Raw genomic sequence first — 23,133 nt, 5'->3', positions numbered from 1 at the left:
GTTTTTAATTTTTTTTTTACCAAAACTTAAAATTTATATTTTACTGTACCCGTAAAATAAAACCCTTGCAATTAAGCATTTTACGAGGCCAAAAATAAATTCTGATTAGATCAGCATTTGCTGGTATTAGGGTCTTACTAGGGGCCTCAACTAATGAGGTCACCCTAGACTGTGAACCTCTGCGACGGGGTAGCATCTTTCTGCGAAAATAGTCAAATTCATCAACTGATTAGTGATCAAATAAAATTTTAAAATTTATCTCTTACGTAACCCTAAGACTGCAGCATTTCCCTAGACTCAAGGTGACAATGTACAAAAGCTCTTGATGATATGCCGGATACTTAATAAAACCTAGGCTCTGATACCACTCTAAAATGTAACACCCTCAACTCTAAACACGTGCATGGCACGAGCCCACATGGCACGTGCGTGGCATCTGACTATTTGGTTAGATACTAACAATCAAATAAACCTGTATAAACATCATAATTTATCCACAATATCTAAACTAAGAAAAACATAAGTCTAACTGCTAACAGTACACGGATAACCCTATTTGGGCCCCACACAAGCCACCACATAATCAAGAGCTTTTCACCACAATATATACACAATGGTAGTACATATATAATTATACAAGTATAAAATCACCTGCTAAAATATAAGTTAAGGATAAGAACACACTTTGGAGGATGTCCACTAATACATCAAATAAGATAACACATCTAACGCATAACACTAACCACACACTACTCTTTACCCCCTAGCAAGATCTCTAAGGGAGTATCTTGCTCCACTCGTTCACCTGGATTTTTGGAAAGGAGAAAACAAGGAGAGTCATGAGCTAAAGGCTCACTGAATAGACCTTACCCCGAATTAGTGAAGTCAAACAAAGAGTAAATCATATACTGGATAATATGAATCAAAAAGAGCATCATGTTATGAATGAGAGTATGAATGCAATCTCAATAATATATAATTAAAATATAGATAATATATCATAACTGATAAAAGCATATAATCATTGAAAATCTTTATGTCATAGTATCATCATGACTCTCTCAAATATGACACATGATGCATGCCATCTATGACCATGCTATGATATCAAATGCAACATATATGATGTAAATTGACCACTTGATAATCAGGTATTCAGATGAGAATAAAATTATATGTAGTTCTCAACATCTCAGTCATCAATGTCAGCTCTATATGTCATCATCATACTAGACCACTAAGCATAGTCAACACCCGGTACACAGTCTCAACATCATGCCCAAAGGCTCCGAGCATACTCTACCATCCGTAAGGAGTATCTCAAATATAACCATACGCTGCCATCCGCTAAGGGTATCAACATCTATCCAGACCGGGCACCCTTCTAGTTGATAGAAATCTCGTGAGGATAACTCGTCATATATGCCCTGGCGAATGGCATGTGTCCGAATGTTTGCTGCGCACACAGACTAACGACCTCGAACGTAAGGCCAAAAGGATCGCGACTATGTTGAGCGATCAATCATCCACCAAGCACGTCCTAACCCTCGCGCCCACTTGGGTTTCCTCACGCTTTCTATCAACTATCATATCAGTCACATTTCATGCTTTCTTTCTAAATGATAGATCACATGCATATATCTAGTACGATAACGAGGCAATGTATAATAGGAATTTAGGTGGAATAGGAATCAAGAGAAAAATGATGCAATTTAGACTCCAACCATGTATCTAACACATGCATACTCCTGCTAGTCTATCACATGCACACTCATACTAGAAATCACTCCGACATAAAGTCATAATAGTATAATCATCTCTAATCATCTCTATTTATCATCACCATACTCATATCCATGATCAGCCTGATTAGATGTATGATAAAATATGCTCGACTGTAATTATCTCTAGATAAAGTCATATAATCATGTTGGAGGCCAAAACATGCATGTACATAATATATAATCTAACTTAATTTTAGAAAAGCATTTAGGGGATAAGACTACTCACCACCACTACAAATACCAAACAACCACTCGTTCACATTGCTACGACAATGATCAAGCCTCGATAGCTAAGTCCATGGGATCTTGAACAGGGGGGTCAGAATATGAAATTATTTAAGTAGTATGATGTTAACCGTTTATCTAATTAAAATCCGTTCATGTAATATATGATGATTTAGAAGGTTTTAGAATTTCTATTTATCTTTATAACTAGCTAGATTTTTAATTACAGATAAAAATAAAAATACAAATATAGATGAAAACCTAACTATAATTATATCTTGATTAATTAGAGACTACTTTATAAAATAATAAATAAATACATAAGCCTAGTATTTTATTTGTTACAAAAATAAAAATATATAATAAATTAATAGAATTACTTAAAATGTATATCATAAGAATATTAGAATATAAATATAATAATTATAATTTACAAATCTATCTATTAATCTAATATACATATAAGTAAATAAATAAATATATATATATAAGTATTACCTATATTTATGTGTAATATTTTATAACCTAAATTAATCATCAATAAATTTTAATTAACAATAATCATAATGATGAATATGTATTATTATTAAAATAAATAATGTCTAAATCTATTTGTATTAATTAAGACAGAAATACCTAAATAAATAATAAAATTAAAAAGAATAATGGATCACTAGTACTAGTGCTGGACTTGGCCCAGCACTTGCCTACTACAGTGCTGGGCCGAGCCCAGCATTGTTGCAAAAAAATAAGAAGGGAAGAAGCAGCTGAGGAAGAAGAAAGGAAGAAGGAAGAAGAAGGAAGAAGAACAAGAAGAGAAGAGAAGAAGGGAAGGAAGAGGAGGGAGGTGTGCACCCAGGCCGGCGGGGAGGGCACCGGCCACTGTTGGCCAGCCAGCAGCCGGCCTCTCGTCGGCGGCTCGGCTCCGATGAGCCCGAGCTCAGGGCAAGAAAGAGAGAGAGGGAGAGAGAGAGAGAGAGAGAGAAAGAGAGAGAGATGAAGGAAAGGAGAGAGAGAGAGAGAGAGACAGAGAGAGAGAGACAGAGAGAGAGAGGAAGGAAAGGAGAGAGAGAGAGGGAGTGAGAGGTCTCACCGGCGGCGATGGCTTCAGGGAAGGTGTCGGCAATGGAGAGAAAGGAGTGTGAGAGAGAATAGAGAGAGAGTAGTGTGAGAGGGTGGCCGAGAGAGAGAGAGAGAGAGAGAGAGAAGAGAGAGAGAGAGAGAATGACGGTGGAGGGGAAAAAGGGTGGCGGTGCCGGGGCTCGCCACGGCTAGCTGGCCGCAGCCGGTTGGCTACGGCCATGGCGGTGGCATGTGGCACCTCATCATGCAGCTTACATAGGCACGAGGCTCTGTCCTATCTCCACACATCACCGCAACACCAAATAGAGAGGCTTGGTGGAGGTGCATGGCATATCCACCATGGCTATTGCATGCAATGCATGCTGGGCACGAGGCCGGCCACAGAATGGCCAGTCGCGTCATGGCGAACTATTTCTTCTTTTCTTTTTCTTTTTCTTTTTTTTTGTTGCGCTAACTTGGTTTATTACACCTAGGTAGAAGATTAGGACAAGAGATTTAATTCAATCGATAATTAATTATAGTGTTCACCACAATGCTTTATAGGTGGCTACCGTCAAGCCGGTTCGGCTAACCCATCAAAATTTGATTCATAAGTACTTGATAGTAAATAGTACTAATGTAGGAACTAAAATGCAATAAGCAAATAATAGTAATTAAATAAAGATAGACATCTTTCAAGAAATCTTCTAAATGCTCCCAAAAAATTTGTACCTTACAATCAATTTAGGGCTGCTGCTTATGCTTTTACACTCTCTGAATTTACACGAGTCATATGGATATGTTAAAAGAGTTCTACACAAAGCATTATAAATATATTGAAAAAATTATAAAGGAAAGTTGCACAAATCATTGTTTTCCTAGGCATAGATATAACATTATTTCAACAAATGTTGCAGAGTGTTGTAATGGATCTTTCAAAGAAGTAAAATATTTTTTATACAATATATGGTCAAGAGAACTAGAAAGAAAGTAGCAACATATTTTTGGAAGCTCCATAATATTGTAACAAAGATGAATACTATGCTAACAGCATGAAAAAAAAATATGAAAGCAAGAGAAAAGAGAAGCAATATATAGTAGAGCCGTCCAACTTGCTTGAATTTCAAGTCACAGATATTGAAAAGGTTCATGTGCCATACACGTGTTATATTTGTGTAATTAAGTTAATATTTTGCTAACTATTTAATTTTGCTCATTTTTGGTGTATCACCTATGTAAATGTTGTCAAAATTTGTATATCATTTTTTGGTGTATCACCTATGTAAATGTTGTCAATATTTGCATATCATTTTGTGAAAAAGTCTTACGATGCACCTATATAAATTATGCGCACTACCTATATAAAATTGCACTTCAAAATTACGCAAGTTACGCATTGACAATTGTAAAAATGTTTTACGCTTTGTAAATTATGCATACTATCTATACAAAATATATGCTTCAAAATTAGGCAAGGTACACATTGACAATAGTAAAAAAGTTTTATGCATCACATATGTAATATATGTGCACCATCTATATAAAATATGTGCTTCAAATTAGGCAAGGTAAGTATTGACAATAGTGAAAAGGTCTTACGCAACACTTACATAATATATGTGCATCATTTATATAAAATGTGCACTTAAAAATTAGGCAAGATATATATTTATAATGATGAAAAATAGTCATGCCCATCACCTATGTAGACTAGCAAAAAAATATTTATGGTATTAAAATATATAGTTGTATATAAAAACAAAATGTTAAGAAAATAAAATTTAAGATAAAATTTTTATCGTTACGCTTGTTCGCCAAACACCAAGGTGATAAGGCGGCACTGGAAGATTATATATATTTTAAAAATATAACGCCATTATATTAGTTTACAAATGGATCTAAACCTAGTAAAAAATCATACACATCATATATGTAAAGTTTTCCTAAAGAGTATACAAAATATAGGTAGAAATTTTAGCTAAGGTAAGCATCAAAACATAAACAAAGAAATTGTTAATTTTTTTTATCAAGAAATAAAAAATTACTAATAAAAAATGTAATATGATATTACGTAGAAATTGAAGTCTATCTTTTGATAAATTAACAATCACAAATTTTAAAATACAAATCTGTGGGATGTGTAACTTACACGCATCATCTCCATACTTTATAACTACCGACTTTGCAAAATGTACGCTGCAATTTTTAATAAGGTCACACATCACCTATGTGTAGAGGAAAATAAATAGTTTATACTAATCCTCAGGATTTGTCTTGCTTTTTTGCCGAGGAGCTATAAAATCAACTAAAAATAGCGAAAATGGTGAATAAGAAGAGAGCAAGAATTGAATAAAGAAGAATTGAATGCGTGCGTTAGGGTTTGATGCAAATAACTTAAGGTGAAATATTATGGTTGATGCGTACTTAAGGTTTGATGCATGAGAATAGAAGGACAATGAAGAAAGTTGTTACGAATCGGGATGCTATGGTTAGTTTGTGGTGTGAAGGGGGAGAAGTTGTTGTAGAAGAGGGTGGTTAGAGGCTGGAAGATGCCGACCAAAAACTTGGGTGGTGGAAGAAGGGAGGAGGGAGAGAGCGCCAATGGCTAGAGTCAAGAGAGAAGAAGACAAGGCTAAAGCCAATTCCAAGAAGATGCCTCAATTAGGGTTTCCTCCACATATACATAGAGGCTCATCCTAAGGACTCCTTAATTAATATAAAAACACTCTAAACAACCCTAACAATCCCTAACTTAACCCACGCTTTCGTCTTGGTGTGTTCGAACGCGCCCGATTGCATTCGAATGTGGAATTTATGTTCTCTATCGATGTGAACGTGATGCAGGCTTTTGAACGGCCGCATTCGAACGCACTCATTTCCATTCGAACGTGCCAATTTCGTCCTCTGTCGATGCGAACATGATGCAGGCATTCGAACCACCCCATTCGAACGCGGTCTTTGCGTTCGAATGCACCCTGGCAAAAACTAATTTTATTGGTTCTACTTACTCAACTAGATATATAGGCTCATTCCCATGAACCCAATGTCACGCGTGGAGCCAATATGGATAGAATCATATCACTCCACCATGCTTCCGAGCACCTTGCCCTCAAGGTGTCAGCTCAGGGTAAAGGTCCATGATGTCAGCTTTAGGCATCCATGTCGCCTCATCCACTGGGCATCCTTGCCACTCCACCAAAATATCAGTCATCCACTCGTTCTGAACTCGAGTGCGTCGGCGTGCTAGGATCCTAACTAGAGTAGGGGTACTTGGTTCGGATTCAAACTCTTCAGCTTCCGTCATCATTGGTTCAGGTGGAACACCTCCGATGGGCTCGATAGGAGGAACTCGAACTTTGAGATTCGAGATGTGAAATACTGGGTGTATCCGCGCCTCCTCCGGTAAATCTAGGCAATATGCTACAGGTCCAACCCTCTCGATCACCTAGTATGGTCTATAAAATTTTGGAGCTAACTTTTGATTGGGAATTGGTCTAACCGAGCTTTCTTGGTGCCTCTGGTTGTAGACTTTATTCATCTTATTTTGGGCAGCTGCTAAGTGTATTTTGAGTCTCCTCAACACCTCATCACGGTCTTGCAAAACTACATCTACCTCGATTTGGTCAGTTTGGACTGATGGCAAGTATGTCTATAAGGTAGGAGGTGGTTGTCCATAGACGGCCTCAAACGGAGTCATGCCAATGGCCGAATGAAAAAATATACTGTATAATCATTCTGCCCATAGCAAATAATATATCGACTATCGTGGTCACTCACCCACAAAACACCTCAAATACTGCTCTAAGCAACAGTTCAGCACTTTGGATTGCCCGTCTGTTTGAGGATGATCGGCTGAACTCATCCGAAAGGTAGTCCCTTGAAGTGCAAAGAATTCATACAAAAATTGACTCACAAATATAGGATCACGATATGAAATAATTGATTTTGGCATACCATGCATCTTGGCCACGTCGCGCACATAGACCTCCGCCACCCTTTTCGCCGTGTAAGGATGCGCTAAAGCTGAAAAATACGCATACTTGCTGAGGCGATCTACCACCACCAATATAACAGAATGTCCCTTGGCCTTGGGTAGACCATCAATGAAATCCATCTTGACATCCTACCAAACCTTCATCGGAATGGAAAGTGATTGAAGCAATCCAGTAGGTTTTGCCGACTCCGTCTTTACCCTTTGGCACAGTTCACAAGCCTTGACATAGACCTGTACATCCTTCTTCATCCCAGCCCATATGCAACTCTATTTCAGCCTTTTGTAGGTGCGTAACACCCCTTCATGTCCAGCCATAGGAGAGTCATGAAAGTGGCGCATCAACTCCAAGCGCAATTGACGGTCTGCTGGAACAATGATCTTACCCTTGTCTATCAAGAGTTTGACCCTCATCAACACCCCTTGTTTACAGTTGGGATCTGCAGCAAGGTCGTCTATCATCTTCTTGGTATCCGGATCATTCTTGTAGGCCTCCCGTAGCTACTGAAAAAAAGGAAAACTGGAGCTGAAATGGCTGCCAACTCGGATAAGGCATCGATGGCGTTGTTTTCAGTCCCCTTTTTGTACACGATCTCGTAATCATATCCAAGTAGCTTAAACACCCACCTCTGTTGGGCTGGTGTGTGAATCCGCTGCCCAAGAAAATATGGTAAACTCTTTTGATCCGTGCGGATCGTGAAGCATTGCTCGATGAGATAAGGCCTCCATTTGGTGATAGCATGGATGATGGCGAGCATCTCTCTTTCATAAGTAGATAGCAGCTGTGAACGCTCGGAAAGAGCCTTGCTCATGTAGGCTATAGGCCTTTCCTCTTGCATTAAAATTGCCCCCACACTGACTCTGGATGCATTGCACTCAATGGTGAACGATTTAATAAAATCTGCTAAGGTAAGGACCAGGGCTCAGACCATTGCCTTATTCAAGGCTTCAAATGCTGACCATTGCCTTATTCAAGGCTTCAAATGCTTCTTTGGCTTTGTCTGTCCATGAGAATGCACCATTTCGTAGCAAGGTCGTGAGGGGGGGCTGCCACCTTACCGTAGTTCGCTACAAACTGGTGATAGTAGCCGGTTAAACCAAGGAAACCACGCAGCTCCTAGTCTTTGGCAGCGGCCAATCCACCATGTTTTGGATCTTCTTAGGGTTTGCTTCCACGTCATCTTTTGATATGATGTGACCTAGGTAGTCGACCCTTTGCTACCCTCATGAACACCTGGAGTTGTAACACTGACAAACCCAAAACACGTGCATGGCATGAGCCCACAGGGCACGTGCACGAGCCTATACGGCATGAGCCCACATGTGATGCCATGACATATATATAAATAAAATCAATTCTCATGAATGAGCATATTATATCCTCAACCAAAATTATATCTCATGATGAAATTACGATATAACATCACCGATATAATAATATATCATGTATAACAATCATGATCCAATAATACTAGTCACATTAATGATGATGCATGATGTATGCCAACCACTAGATAATCGTATATGTTAGAGCCAAATATAATCTACATATCTCTCACTATCACAATCATCTATCTCAACTCTGAATATCATCCACCATGCTGGACTACGGTACCCGGCCCCAAACTCGATACTCATAATGCCACAAGCTCAAAACATACTCTGTCATACGCTAAGAGTATCTCTGTGGATAAATCATACCCTGTCATACGCTAAGAGTATCTCTGTAGATAAATCATACCCTATCATACGCTAAGGGTATCTCAAAAGAAAGTAATCATACCCTGCCATACGCTAAGGGTATATCAATAATAGTTGTACCATGTCATACGTTAAGAGTACAACCATCAACCATCACCATATTCTGCCATACACTAAGAGTATGTCCAGTATTAGTCCGGACCAGATACTATTCCAACCATGACATTATATCATATCACATCACATACACATGTATTTTTATAATTTTCTATACATGATAAATCATATGTATATATTCAGTACTACAACAGATCATACAACTCAGGAATTTAGGTGGTAAAGAAGCCAAGAGAAAAATGATGTAAAGCAAACTCTAACCATGTATCTAATATATGCATGCTCTTGCTAGTCTATCACATGCACACTCATGATAGAGATCATCCTAACATAAAACCATAACAGTATAATCATCTCCAATCATCTCTATATATCACCAATGTACTCATATCCCAGATCAGCCTAATCAAATACATGATAAAATATGTTTGATTGAAATTATCTCTATATAAAGTCATATAATCATACTGGAGGCCAAAACATGCATTTACATAATATATAATATATCCTAATTTGAGAAAGGCGTCTACGGGATAAAACTACTCACCACCACTGCAATTACCAAACAATTAGTCATTCATGTTGCTATGAGAACGATCAAGCCTCAATAGCTAAGTCCACGGGGTCTTGAACAGGGGGGATCGGAATCTAAAATTATTTATAACATATAATGTCAGTCTTTCTATTAATTAAAATTAACCTGGCTAAAAGATAATTTCTCGTTGTAATCATATACTCTTCATCCCTAAATTTGTTTTGTTATTTATTAACCGTAATTATATTATTTAATAGTGTATTTAAAACATAATTATCTGCCTATTATTCTCTTTGATAATTAAGAAAAATAAGAATTAAGTTACTGCAAATAATTACGCAAGAATATACGTACATAACCCTAATAATTACTATTACCTATCTAGGATTAATATAGTAATTTATGTTGCAGGTATTTTACTAAACATGTTATAATTAGATTTAATTCATATAAATTAAATCCATTAAATTAACTAAACTAATTAAATAATTAATAACATAATCAAATATAATTAGTAATCAATAATATGCATATATATATATTAAAAACTATACACAGTGCTAGGCTCAGCCCAGCACCTATTGTAGGGTGCAATCCGAGAGGAGGAAAGAAGGGAAAGAGAAGAAGAAGAAGAAGGAGAAGAAGAAGAAGAAGAAGAAGAAGAAGAAGAAGGAGGAGAAGAAAATGGGAAGAGGGTTGGGCTGTAGGGGAAGGGTACGGCCACTGGTGGTGTAACACCCCCGCCCAGCATGGGCACGTGCACGCCCACGCACCCACACGGCACGCACAGCGCATGCGCCAAGTCAGACGAGGCCCGTCACGCACAGATACTCTCATGTGCACATATAATCATGACATCATCAAATAAAACCTGCTAACCTATCCATGATCACATAATCCATCACCAGATAAATCATATTATTAACTAAATAAACCTGTTAACATATGAATGTCCACGTCCACAATAATATACATTAACCACTATATAATCTAGTAGGACCCACACATGCCACAACAAACCATCAAGATACAAATAAAACAACTAATACAAGAGTACGTCATGATTCGACCAGTATCACATAAATCATCGTCTAATACAAAAGAATATAAATATTAAATACTTGTACAACTCAATTTCTATATAAACTACCATCTATACCATCTTGCATCTACAACTTACCTTATTTTTGCTCTAAAATATTTTATCAAGGTATCTCAAGGCGGTATTACGTACCATAATATCTGTGAGGGTTAAAAACGCGTTCGAACGCAGAATCTGTGTTCACACAGACAGAGAGCCGCGTTCACAAACGCATTCGAACGTGGGTACTGCGTTCACACAAATAGAGAGCCGCGTTCACAAACGTATTCAAATGCGGGTACTGCGTTCACACAGACTGAGAGCTGCGTTCACAAACATGTTCGAACGCACTCAGGCCTGTTCAAACGCACTCAGGCCTGTTCGAACGCACCTGAGATCAAGTCATGCCGTTCGAATGCACGCGGGCCGCGTTCGAACGCACGCGGGCCGCGTTCGAACGCACCAACGAAGTTTGATAAAATTTGGACTTTCGTGAGTACGGATAAGACTTGGATTTGGCTTTATCTTGGAGATCATATATAAAGATTGTGATGCCCTATCTCTAGAGTGTTGAAGAAACATTATTGAAGGAGACTTCTTGAGGTTACATCGGTTCTTCAACTAACATGGTTTCACTCATCATTAAAAAGTTAATTTTTCGTCTTAAGGGTTATCTAGATGAAAGATCAATCTTGAGGGTTACTGAGGTTGGACTTCAATCACGAGAAGTAGTGAATCGTGGGTTCTAGCGAGCGAGACTGAGAAGAACAAAGTCGTTTGGATCGATGGGTTGTTTAGTGAGTTAGTCTTGTAACTGCTACTATTCTAGTGATTGGTTTTGACCCGAGTTTGGATCCATAGTTTTTTCCCGTTTGGGTGTTTCCACGTTAAAATCTTGGCGTTCATCTCTGCCTTTCGTTCGCTTTCGTTTTTAATATTTTTATGGACTTTTACTTAAGCGAACGAGTGATATCATTGCCTAGTATTTAGATACATACTTGTGTCCGTCCTATGAAATAATTAGTTCAACTTCCAAATCATCTATCAGTCATAATAAATGATTAAGTCTATAAGTTGTATGAATAACTCTATCAAGTTATCTCTCCAATTAGTTTCATCGAAACAACTAACATGTCAAAGCACATAATATCTCAATTTAACATCTATAATTAAAAGCCAACATATCTAATTTCTAATTAAATCACTTAAACCTCATATTTCATCAAGAGTCTCAACTTAATATTCTATCACATCCTCTATGTAAAATCCACCACATATACTAAACGATTTAATCTTATAGCATCATCAAAAAAATTTCCATAGCATCATTAAAAATAAGTCTGTATATTTGTAATTAGAACTCATCACCCAAAATATATGATCTTCATGCTATAATATTCTTATCCTCTCAATCAATGTTCAAAACTAAACTAATAATTAAAATATATTTTCACTGTCATACAAGATATATCATGAGACTATCAACTTTAGCAACTATCATCACCCTATATAATTCATCTCATTACCATTCTTTCCATCTAATAAAATTTACACAATCAACAACTTCTAAACTAAACCTACTATCATATCATCCAGAAAGATATATATTAAGTCTCCACTACTGAAATAATTCATAATCCAATAACTATATCCATGTCATATTTTCTATGCTCATTACCTTATTTGGTAATCATCAACTTAAAGATTTAAACAAGTCGTTAATTCTCTAGTAGTACTATTGGACAAACATATCCCTATTAAATCATCCATCTTGTCAGTACAATCAAATTTATACCTACTAACACCAGTATCTTGCAAACATAATTTATCATACTAATCGTCCCAAAAATTCTTTTCCGTATACAATCTACATTCATCTATATTATATCACCTAATATCTTTTCCACTATACTAAATCATCACATATCTTACTTATTCATCCATAATCAATAATTATAATTCTTATAAGAATCAGAATAGTCTCTCTGCATATATATCTCTTTACATCAATCTCTTAATCTCAAATATATCCATAAAGGATCAAAAATCCCAAAAATATGCTATATCTGTTCAGCATAACCTCCAATCTACTGATAATAATTCTTCTGCATAAATAAATATCTCTACATGTTTAGAAATTTTTACACTTTATCACATCATATGGACATGTCTACATCTCCAATATTATGCTCCACAGACTATAACACCTCGACATCGATAACATCAATGCATGATTTAGTAATATCTCTTCTTATTCATTAGTCGCTCAAATAAATTCTCAATATATTAATATCACAAATTATTTCTATCAATATCATCAAAGTATCAAAACTTAATAATCTCAACATCACAATCTAGATCTCTATCTCAACCAATTAATATTAAACTCAACGAGATCGACTACTAACGTAACCCTAAACCAAATCGACAACTAGTGTACTTGATGGTTTGCCAGATCATCATTAAACCTAAGCTTTAATACTAACTGAATTGTAATGCCCCTGCCCAGCACTGGCATGTGCACGCCTACGTGCCCACACGGCACGCGCCGCACATGACAAGTCGAACGGGGCCCGTCACGCACAAATACTCTCCTGTGCACATATAATCATGATATCATCAAATAAAACCTACTAACCTATCTATGATCACATAATCCATCACCAGATAAATCATACTATTAATAAAATAAACTTGTTAACATATGAATATCCCAATCCACAATAATATACATTAAACCACTACATAATCTGATAGGAGCATCATGTCATGAATGAGTTTATGAATGTATCCTCAATAATATATAACTAAAAAGTAGATAATATGTCATAACTGATAAAAGTATATATAATCATCGATAATGAGTAAACAGGTCTCCATGTTATACTATCATCACAACTCTCTCTCAAATATGACACATGATGCATGCCGACCATGACCATGCTATGATATCAAATGCAACCAAATATGATGCATATTGATCATTCGATAATCAGGTAACTAAATGATAATGAAATCATATATATTTTTAAATATCACAATCATCACCGAGATCTCGGTATAATATCATCATACTAGACCACTGTACACAGTCAACACTCAGTACTCGATCTCAATATCATGTCCGGAGGCTCCGAGCATACTCTGCTATCCGCAAAGAGTATCTCAAATATAACCATACCCTGCAATCTACTAAGGGTATCAATATCTATCCAGACCAAGCACCCTTCTAGCTGATAGAATCCCGTGAGGATAACTCGCCACATATGCCCTGGCAAACGGTATGTGTTCGAATGTCTACTGCGCACACAGACTAACGACCTCAAACGTAAGGCCAACAGGATCATGACTATGTCGAGCGATCAAATTAATGTCTTATTATAATTAATACTAATCTTATTGAAGAATATATATATATATATTATTAAAATAATTAATGTCTAAATAATCTATTTGCATTAATTAAGAAAAAAAATACTTAAATAAATAAATAAAAATAAGGATGATGGGTTTGGTCCAGCACTGGCCTGCTATAGTGCTAGGCTGAGCCTAGTACTGTTGCAGGAAAAAGAAGGGAAGAAGCAGTTGAGAAATAAGAAGAAAGGAAGAAGAAAGAAGAGAGAAGAAAAAGAAGAAAATAAGAGAAGGAAGAGGAGGGAGGGAAGTGCGGACCCGAGCCGGCGGGGAGGGCACTGGCCGCTGGTGGCCATCCAGCGGCCGGCCTCTCGCCGGCGGCTCGACTCCGGTGAGTTTGAGCCTAAGAGCAAGAGAAAGGGAACTAGAGAGGGAGAGAGAGAGAGAGAGAAGGAGAAAGAGCTCACCGGCGCTCGCGGAGGTGGCCGCGGCGGCGATAGGCCAACCTCGACGAGAGAGAGAGAGAAAGAGAGAGAGAGAGAAAGAGAGATATAGAGGGAGAAAGAGAGGTGGTGGGAGGGGTTGGCGGTGGCTATGGCGGCGCTAGGGCCCATTGCAGCCAATTGGCTGCGGCGACACGAGGGGGTGCATGGCACCTCCCCCATGCTGCCTTATTGCATGGGCATGAGGCCGCCTACGTCGTGCCCATGCAAAATTTTTTTTTTAGAGATAGGTTGTTACAGGTGACCACTCAGCGGCCGGTGGCTCAAACCTCCGGCGGTCCTGAGAGGATACCGAGAGAAAGAGAGAGGCTCACTGGTGGATAGAAGGGCCGACAGTGGCTCTTCTCGGTGGTCGGTGACTGCTGCTAAGCTAGAGGGAGAGGGAGAAAGATAGAGAGAATGCGGGGAAGAGAGAGAGAGAAACAAATATTAGAGAGAGAGAAGGTCATGCGGCGACGGCGAAGTGGCCGGTGGGCCGGGTCCCACCTCCACGCGTCGCCGCGGTGTGTAGAAGCGTGGCTCGGTGGAGGTGCATGGCATCGTGGAGTTCATTCCCATGAACTCAATATCACGTGTGGAGCCAATATGGATCAAATCGTATCAAAAGTAGAGAGGAGAAGAGGAAGAAGAGGAAGACGGGCTCAATGCATGAGAGAGAAAGTTAGGGTTGATGGTGAGGAGAGAAAAAAACTAATTTGATTTCAGTAGAAGAAAAAACAAGGGGATTGTGAGGTTTCATATTTAATTAAATAGTTAATAGATTAAATTAAACTGTTGGGTTGGATTAGAGAAAGGGTAAATTAAGCTACATCAGTAAAAAAAAGAAAGGTTGAAATTGTTATTCCATAATGATGGGCCTATTTTTGTTAATTAGAAAATTAAAGAATTTTTGTTGTGCGAAAAGGTGATCATAAAGTTTTGCAATTATACACCTCTGCAATTTAGTATTGATTAGCATGCTTAGTTAGTTTCATAGCAACAAACTTGACCTTCCTAGTTTTAGCAAACTGATACACATGCTAGTCTGATGCGGCGATGATGTTTGCATCATGATGTCTAGATTGTCGTACATTGTTGAAAGTTTAGAAGGTAGATAGTTTATAGGCTTTTATAATTTGGGGGTAGGGAGGGGGTGGTGCCAAATCGAAAATAAAGTATGCTTATGGTAAAAGTCACCAAAAAGTTTTATTTTTATTTTTATAAAAGGAATAATAATACTTAATCCCTTGAACTATCATAATTTTCTATATACATCTCACAAGAATTTCTTATTATTTACATATAAACTATAAACTAAGAAAAAGCCATATATAGATATGAAACTATCTGAACGATACGACTATCTGAACTAAGAATTTTTTTAGGTTAGGGAATCTACGCGGTATATGTAGTAAAAAATAAAGTTCAGGGATATATATGAAAAACAAGGATAGTTCATTAGTGTAAACGAAAAAAGTTCATAAGGTGCTAAATGTAATTATCCCTGAAAAGAATTGATAGGTTAAGCACACTGCTATAGTGCTATTGTGACCAGGGGACAGGGCCAGACGAGAGAGTCTACCGTCCGACCAGATGGAATTTAGAGTGCGTGATTACGAAGCCGAGGAATCTGCCTGCGCTCTCCAACGTTCTCCTGCAACCGATCATCCCCTCACGCCATTCCCTTCCTCTTCTCCCCAGGTTTCATTATCCTTAAACGCAGTGTTCTCGTTCAAATACCATGGAATCCCAATGTCTTACTGCAACAATTGATTTTTTTGTACAACATAGAACTTCTGATCCAGATGCCACCAAGTGCAGTCCAATCTTACAAGTAGTGACCATGTGCTGTTGTACTGAAGAGTTCCTGCTTGATTTTGGACTTTGGATCTAATCTTCTGTAATTAGATCGATAATGTTTGGAAATTTGAACCAAGTATAAATTTTACATCGGAACTCTGTAATTTCCATTACAATCAGTAAACGGGAGTACTTGTTCTGAAGATTTTTACTGTTTTCTAGCTCCAGTTGATATAATCGAAGTTAATGGAAAGGAGATTGAGATAGGAATATAATCTAAGAGAAGAACTTGGAAAATTTTGTTACTTATCAGTCCCTTTAGTTAGATCAAGAAAAGAGAACAGCTGCCCTGTAGGACATGGGATTGCTGACATCTATGTCTAATTACCATTGTTGCTGTTCAGAAAGAAGATATATAGTTCATTGCCAATCTCAAGTTGTTGGTTCTTGATGTTTCAGTTTTCATAAGATATGATGAATTGGGTTGAGAACACTTGCTCAATTTGTTCAGAAACTTTAATCAAGGGGAAAGAAGGTTCATGACTAGGACTAGAGGAATCTAGAAACAAGAGGTGAGTTATGACATGTACTCATCATGAATGAAGAATGATTCTGCTGATATAGTCATCCAAATCCCATTACACAAGGTTGAAGAAAGAGAAACATACTCCTACAAATACTCGCCGAGATCATCAGGAGGATCTATAGAAGGGAAGAACAAAAGTGGGTAGCTTTTGGTATTCTCATTTCCCAAATCCTTGATTCTGATCAAACCCCAATTTCTCCTATAAATATGTTGTACTCTTCTTATAGAGGAGAAATCCCTGGTCTTAAAAATAATTAGAAAAATAATATATAAGGGAAAATTAAAGTGGAAAATAATGAAAGAAAGATAAAGAACAGAAGGATGGCAGCCATCCTTCTATCATGTTGTATGGAATATGGATCCATATGGTGTCCATCAGTGTGGGAAAGAAGAGGTTCACTTTATCTTATTATTCTCTTTGTATGAAATATGGATCCATATGGTGTCCATCATTTTTAAGAAAGAAAAGGTTTACTTTATCTTATTATTCTCTCTCACTATTGGAAGCTGAGAATGAGTTGGATAGGCTATGTTAGTGTAGATTCCCCTTATAATTTCCTTTTTTAATCTCAGCCTTTAATGCTCATATATCTGCATAAAATCTAACATTCTCTTTATTGCCCATCTGATTAATGTGCTTTTAGTTCTGGCATTTCTTGTTACATAGAGCCAAATGATTTAACTTATCTATCCACCAAATTTAGTAGGAATCTGATCGGGTGGGGGGTGTGAATGAAAAATTTAAATTGCATAAGATACATTTTGATTCTCATTAATTTTAATAATCATATAGAAGTCCTATCAAGCAAATTGATTTTAATATCCTGTTAATAATTTCAATAAAACTATAAAAGGATAAACTTTTGCTCAAACTTTTCTTGCTAAGAAACTTCTGCTGGGCTTCCTCTATATAATGTAGTGAGATACAAAATGAAATATTCTGATATATAACTTGTTAATGAATAAAGTGCATCTTTATAGTTTATATTATTGTCACCATTCACTAATTATCACTTATAGTAAATTAAGTATTGCACTTTCAACTAAGTTGGTATCTTTTGTGGTAGGCTATTTTTGATTCTAAGAAGGTTGATAGAAGTACAACTGATCCCTTGGGAGCACATATTACACATTTATCAGAAAGCGCTCATGATAGACAACATTTCCCTGGTCCTCTAGAAAGGAGGCTCTCTAGTGAAGCTGATCATGTTTCAAAAAAAGAATGGGCTCTTTTCAGAAGTTCCTTGGGACAGAAATTCTTATATAGCAATACGATATCTATTTCACCTGTAAGTCTAAAAGCTTCCATGATGTTTTGGACTTTTGATCTACTTCAATTCAAACACCCATTCTCTTTCCCTACTAGTTTATAATTTTATTTTTCATGGTTCAAGTCATTTTGATCTAATTTATTCTAGAAAATTTGTAAGTAAAGTTGTAGATGTAGGTTTTGAAATTCTTACTAACATGATTAAGACATTGCATCACCTGGGCAACACTTTGAGATGAAATTTGTTTACTTGAGCAATTTACTGCTGTGTCTGACAACCATTTTATTATCTAAACATTGAAAACAAAAGGAAACTCTGGCTTTCTTAAAAGTTATAGCATGATTTAGAGATTAATCATATATCATGTTTTCATACATTACTTGAGCCCCTCTCCTGTTTGCTTTGTAGATATCAAACATCATAGCAGGGAGCAGCAAAGGTATAACATTATATTATCATCTAGTAGTCTATGTGGTACTTGAATGCAAATTCCTTTTGATTTTGCTGTTATTTTTCCTCGCCTCTCTTCTTAGTTAAATGGAAATATGCAGACTACAAATCTTTAGCAGTTATGCATATGGATGAGCTAGAAGATGAAGAAATGATAGTGAAGGAGGAGAAAAAGGTTATTACACAAAAGGAATATGTTTTGCGATTACAGGAACTAAAAGGTGAAATTGTCCAGGCATGGAGAGCAGATGATCGGATCAAAGCTCTGAAGTTATCCATTAAGGTAATCTTGAATGCTTTATTATTCATAATTTACTTCTAATGCATTTGCAAGGATTTGATTTTACCCAGTACAGAACTAGTCTTATTACAGGATGCTACAACTATCACTTTGTTTTCTCTCTTCTTCATCCATCTTTTCTTTGTAGGTTTCCTTGTCTACTTTATCGTAGTATGGAAGAAATTATAATTATCAACTTTTGGTAAAAGAGAAAAAGAAATCTTTTCATAATCTTATCTAGCTTTCCTATTAATTTTAAAACTTAGGGAACATTTATTTTACGATCTCAGAATATAGGGTTTAAACTACAAATTTCCTCTTTTTTTCTTTTGAACATAGAACGCTATCTCTGATTGATATCTTATCCAATTGCTTTTCTTCCTTGTGCTGCCTGGCATGGCCTCAGCATGCCCTTGCATGCTACTAACACGTATTTAATATAATTTTAATATAAATTTTAGGATATTTAGAGATGTTTTTTGGTTTCTAGCATGTCAATCATTAGTTTTTGGTTTAAACATATATATATATTATACTATTTTTATTTTAGATTTTTTTTGTAAATGACCTATTTTATTAAAGATAAAGTAATAATCAAATATAAATATTATTCAACATATAATATAATTGAATACATTCATTAAAAAATATTAATGATTGGATATTCCATAATATGATTGAATGGTCCATAATAGAATTGAACACATAATATTAAAATTGATTAATAATTTTTAATGGAATTAAGAAAAAGTAAAAAAAATGGACTCCATATGTCATACTATATTTGTTAAGAAAATGACTAAAGTTGATTTAATGATGATTGACAAAAACAGAAAAAATAAAAAAAATGGCTCTACATCGGCACGGAGACCGACAGGCATGCAGGCATGGCCATTCTTGCTTCTAGTTAAGCATTATATATTACTGGTATCTATCATCATATTCTCATATTGGAAAACTTATTAGTATATTGACGTGGGCACAAAAATTATGATGGATTTCCTTATTCCTTTTTCACATTTTATGTTTAAATAAAAAATATAATGCACATGAATTATATCCTGCAAATTACAGCTTATTATATAATACTTACCTCTTTATACTTGTAGCTAATTGCTTTATACCTTGCAGGTTGCAAGGCTTTTGTTGGATTCTTCTGTTTTGCAATTCTATCCTACATTATTTATGTTGGTTGTAGATGTTATGGATATGCTTGGTGATTTGGTATGGGAGAGAATTAAGAGGAAGAGCGAGTATGATGATAATGGAACGCTAATGTACTCTGTTCCAGGTTTAGTTTTGCATCTTTTCTACTTATTGAGCTATTTCTTTTCTCCCTTCTAAAATCATTTAAGGAAAATATATTTTACCCCTCTTGTGGTTAGGCGTAATTTCACTTTACTCCCTAAAGTTTCATTTGTGACCTTGTTTGGCCCTATTGATTGTAACTTCTAACTTCTATCGCAAGTGAAGTCGTTCTGTCCAAAATTGAAAGAGAATCTCTATATATATTGACACCATTACTTCCTGCCATGCAATATTTCCTTTAACTAAACTGCCCTTCATCTCCTTCAAGGGTATGGAAGGAGCAATTCTAAATTTCTAATGGCTCGTTGCATTGAAGTGAGATCATACCAACCCCTACAGCCCCTACAGCTATAATAGAGGCTCTTAAGAAGGGATTGGAGTTGTATTCAACTTCTTTGCCCTCTCTTAGGTTGACAAAGTGCAGTAATAGAGTCTTAGTGATTTTGGTCCCACAAAGTTTACAAATTCCTTCTTTACTTTACCATGAGGGTGTATAATATATTTTTCCCATCATTTATGACTTTTTCCATAAATTAGGGATTTTTTCCACTATATTTGAAAAGTTAAATCAAATAGTGCTCTTTTCTTTTTCATTTGGAGAATCTTGCTAGCTCTATACAGATGTTCTTGTAAGAACATTTTTGATGTAGGACATAGTACAACTTTGGACCAATCGGATGACTAGATTGGGAAAATAGATTATTCGATCAGCAACAAAGATAATAGGTGTAGAAAAAACCATGGATTTTGGCTTTAAAGTTGGTGCATTTGGTGGGATTGTAGTATAGGGAATTGAGATGATGCTAGTGTTTAGTTTTAGATGAAATAGGCTTGATATTTTGGCTTTAAAAAACCATTTATTTTGATAATATTTCTTAGATCAGTGTTTTCAGTAGTGCATTAGCTTTCTGGCCAGCGGCTGTGTCTATGTGTGTCAGCCTTTCGGCCACCAGGATCTGGATTTATCAATTCCAATTCTGTAAATCTAACAGAGATAACAGTAAACAACAAATAAAAGAGAGTATAGAATAAATGGAAGAGAAACAAAAGAAAGTTGGAGGAAGGTTTGAATATCCTTCAAGAAGCAATTTTTCCACTAAACTCAGCATTCTACATATAACTGTTGGGACAGCATTCGTTCTATTTTGCAGAAAAGTTTCCATAGATCAGTTAGTTAATTGTCATGTTTACCTTCCATCATTATATTTATTCTGTTTTCTTTTCCTTTGTCATCTACAGATAATTTTGTGTCGGCTGACATTTGTTCTGAGGCAAAAGAAACCTGTTATAACTGGTTTTGCAAAATTGGTTCTGTTCGTGAGCTGCTTCCTCGCATGTAAATTCCTTCTCTCTCATAATTCTTGTTACTGTTATTTCTGTTCTTTAGTTATTGTTGTTACTCTGTTACAGTAATTTCTGCTATTATTTCGTATTGTTATTGTTATTTTTACAGAGAACATGGGCTCCTCTAGGTTAATTTTATATACTTCTATGCTAAGCATCTCTAGCTATTTTAGTGCTTAACATGAATGAATTTTAAATATTAGGACAACATATTTTGAAAAATAATATTCTGTAAAGTTCTTTGGGACAGTGGATTATAGATTCATGCAGGATTGTAATTGCTAATTTTTGGCGTGTGCATCAATATAGTGATTTTGTGGTTCACAGTTTCATACTGCTGGTTTTTCCAAAATTCAAATATTCAATTACCCCATTGTGGTTTTAACTTTTACGGTCCACCGGATGTTTATTTCTATTAGAAAACTAAAGGTTAGAGATGTATTTTACTATTTTTCATCTGTTCGATCAATATTTGTTTGTTAAATTGTGATGCATCTGGTCATAATTGGCTTTGAAGGTTGATGAGATTGATGAGTCTCATCTTGTATCTCTCTTTAACTATGGATTCACAATATATGCTGATTCCCAGGAATCAGCATATATTAGGAGATAATGAATGAACAATGATAGCCTTTCAAAGTTCTACTTCATCCACCTCATATTGCATTTCCTTTATGAAATCAAGGTCATAACTTCTTAAATAAATATAGATCAAGCAAGTTTCTTTTTAATTTCTGTAATTTTTTATAGCAAATATCATGTCTTCTGGCTCTAGATTGTGAGATGTAATGCAAGTCATAATTCTTTATATGCTTAAAAGCGTATGCAACTACATCAGAGTCTTGCACTACAGTATGCTTAAGGCCTTGTTTGGAATTTCAAAATACAAAATAAATCACCAATGCATAGAGAAATTGAAACAATCTGATTGAACAAATATTTAGATAATTAAAAGAACTTAGAAACATCCTTTTCTTCATTGAAATGTAAATCACTTGATTAAACTGTGTATAGTTAGTATACAATGTCAGTCTGATCCTTCTGCAGAGCACCTAAAGGAGTTAAATTATGCTGAATGAAATTCTATCTAATTATTTCGTTATCTGTACCTTAAACTGTTGAAGCTTAGTGGTCACTATATAGCATATTATAGGTAGCCTTACATGTAGCTTCTTTTTCTTAGAACAGATTAATGTATAATTTAATTTCTCCTTCAGGTGCTAACGCACACAATTGCTCTTGAATATACTACAGGAAAATTTTGAGGAATTAGAAGGTTCTGTAGACGTCGATATTGATATTTAATGAATTTTTTATTGAAGCAGTATATGTGCATGGTTTAGACTCGGAGATTTAGTCCCATGTTTAGCATATTTAGTTTACGAGCTTTTAATCTATTAAAATAGAAAGAGTACGGTTTTGTATATATATATTATGTTTTAGTAAGAAAGGTCGATATTTTTGTAATAATGCAAAGGAGGCTTTGCGGACATGTAGATGTCATGCATACATTAGGTTTACTGCATGAACCATAATTAATGGGGTCACAATTTGATGCCCTTTGACTAATTTTTGTTGTAATATTAGTTTTATTTTATTATCAACTTATAGTCTAATCATAGGAACTAGTCTTCCTCCATATATAAATTAGATATTTACTATTTAGCCAATAAAGAAAAGAGCCAAAACACTCAATAAGAGTAAGGTGTTTGCAATTACAAGACTAGTTGAATAAGCAAACTTGGTGATCGTTTTTACATAA

General features: G+C 35.9%; 1 protein-coding gene across 8 annotated transcripts in view; it reads left to right on the top strand.

Annotated features, from left to right (window-relative positions):
• The first annotated feature begins 15,860 nt into the window (after positions 1-15,860).
• Positions 15,861-23,133, top strand: part of LOC140782091 (uncharacterized) — a 57,180-nt gene continuing 49,907 nt past the window's right edge. For 3 of the 8 annotated variants that reach the window (XM_073128465.1, XM_073128468.1, XM_073128464.1), the window contains exons 1-6: positions 15,865-16,033; positions 17,786-18,007; positions 18,398-18,428; positions 18,541-18,722; positions 19,851-20,010; positions 21,267-21,363. In XM_073128465.1, the coding sequence (XP_072984566.1) occupies positions 15,926-16,033; positions 17,786-18,007; positions 18,398-18,428; positions 18,541-18,722; positions 19,851-20,010; positions 21,267-21,363 (800 nt within the window). In that variant the 5' untranslated portion in view covers positions 15,865-15,925. Of the gene's footprint in view, positions 16,034-17,785; positions 18,008-18,397; positions 18,429-18,540; positions 18,723-19,850; positions 20,011-21,266; positions 21,364-23,133 lie in introns of those variants that run through there. The other 5 variants (XR_012107786.1, XR_012107784.1, XR_012107785.1 and 2 more) reach the window with 4 other exon arrangements.

Source organism: Typha latifolia, chromosome 2 (genome assembly GCF_019914945.1).
Source record: "Typha latifolia isolate L0001 chromosome 2, TyphaL0001v2, whole genome shotgun sequence".
Classification (NCBI taxonomy): Eukaryota; Viridiplantae; Streptophyta; class Magnoliopsida; order Poales; family Typhaceae; genus Typha; species Typha latifolia.
This window is presented reverse-complemented; position numbering and strand designations above follow the sequence as displayed.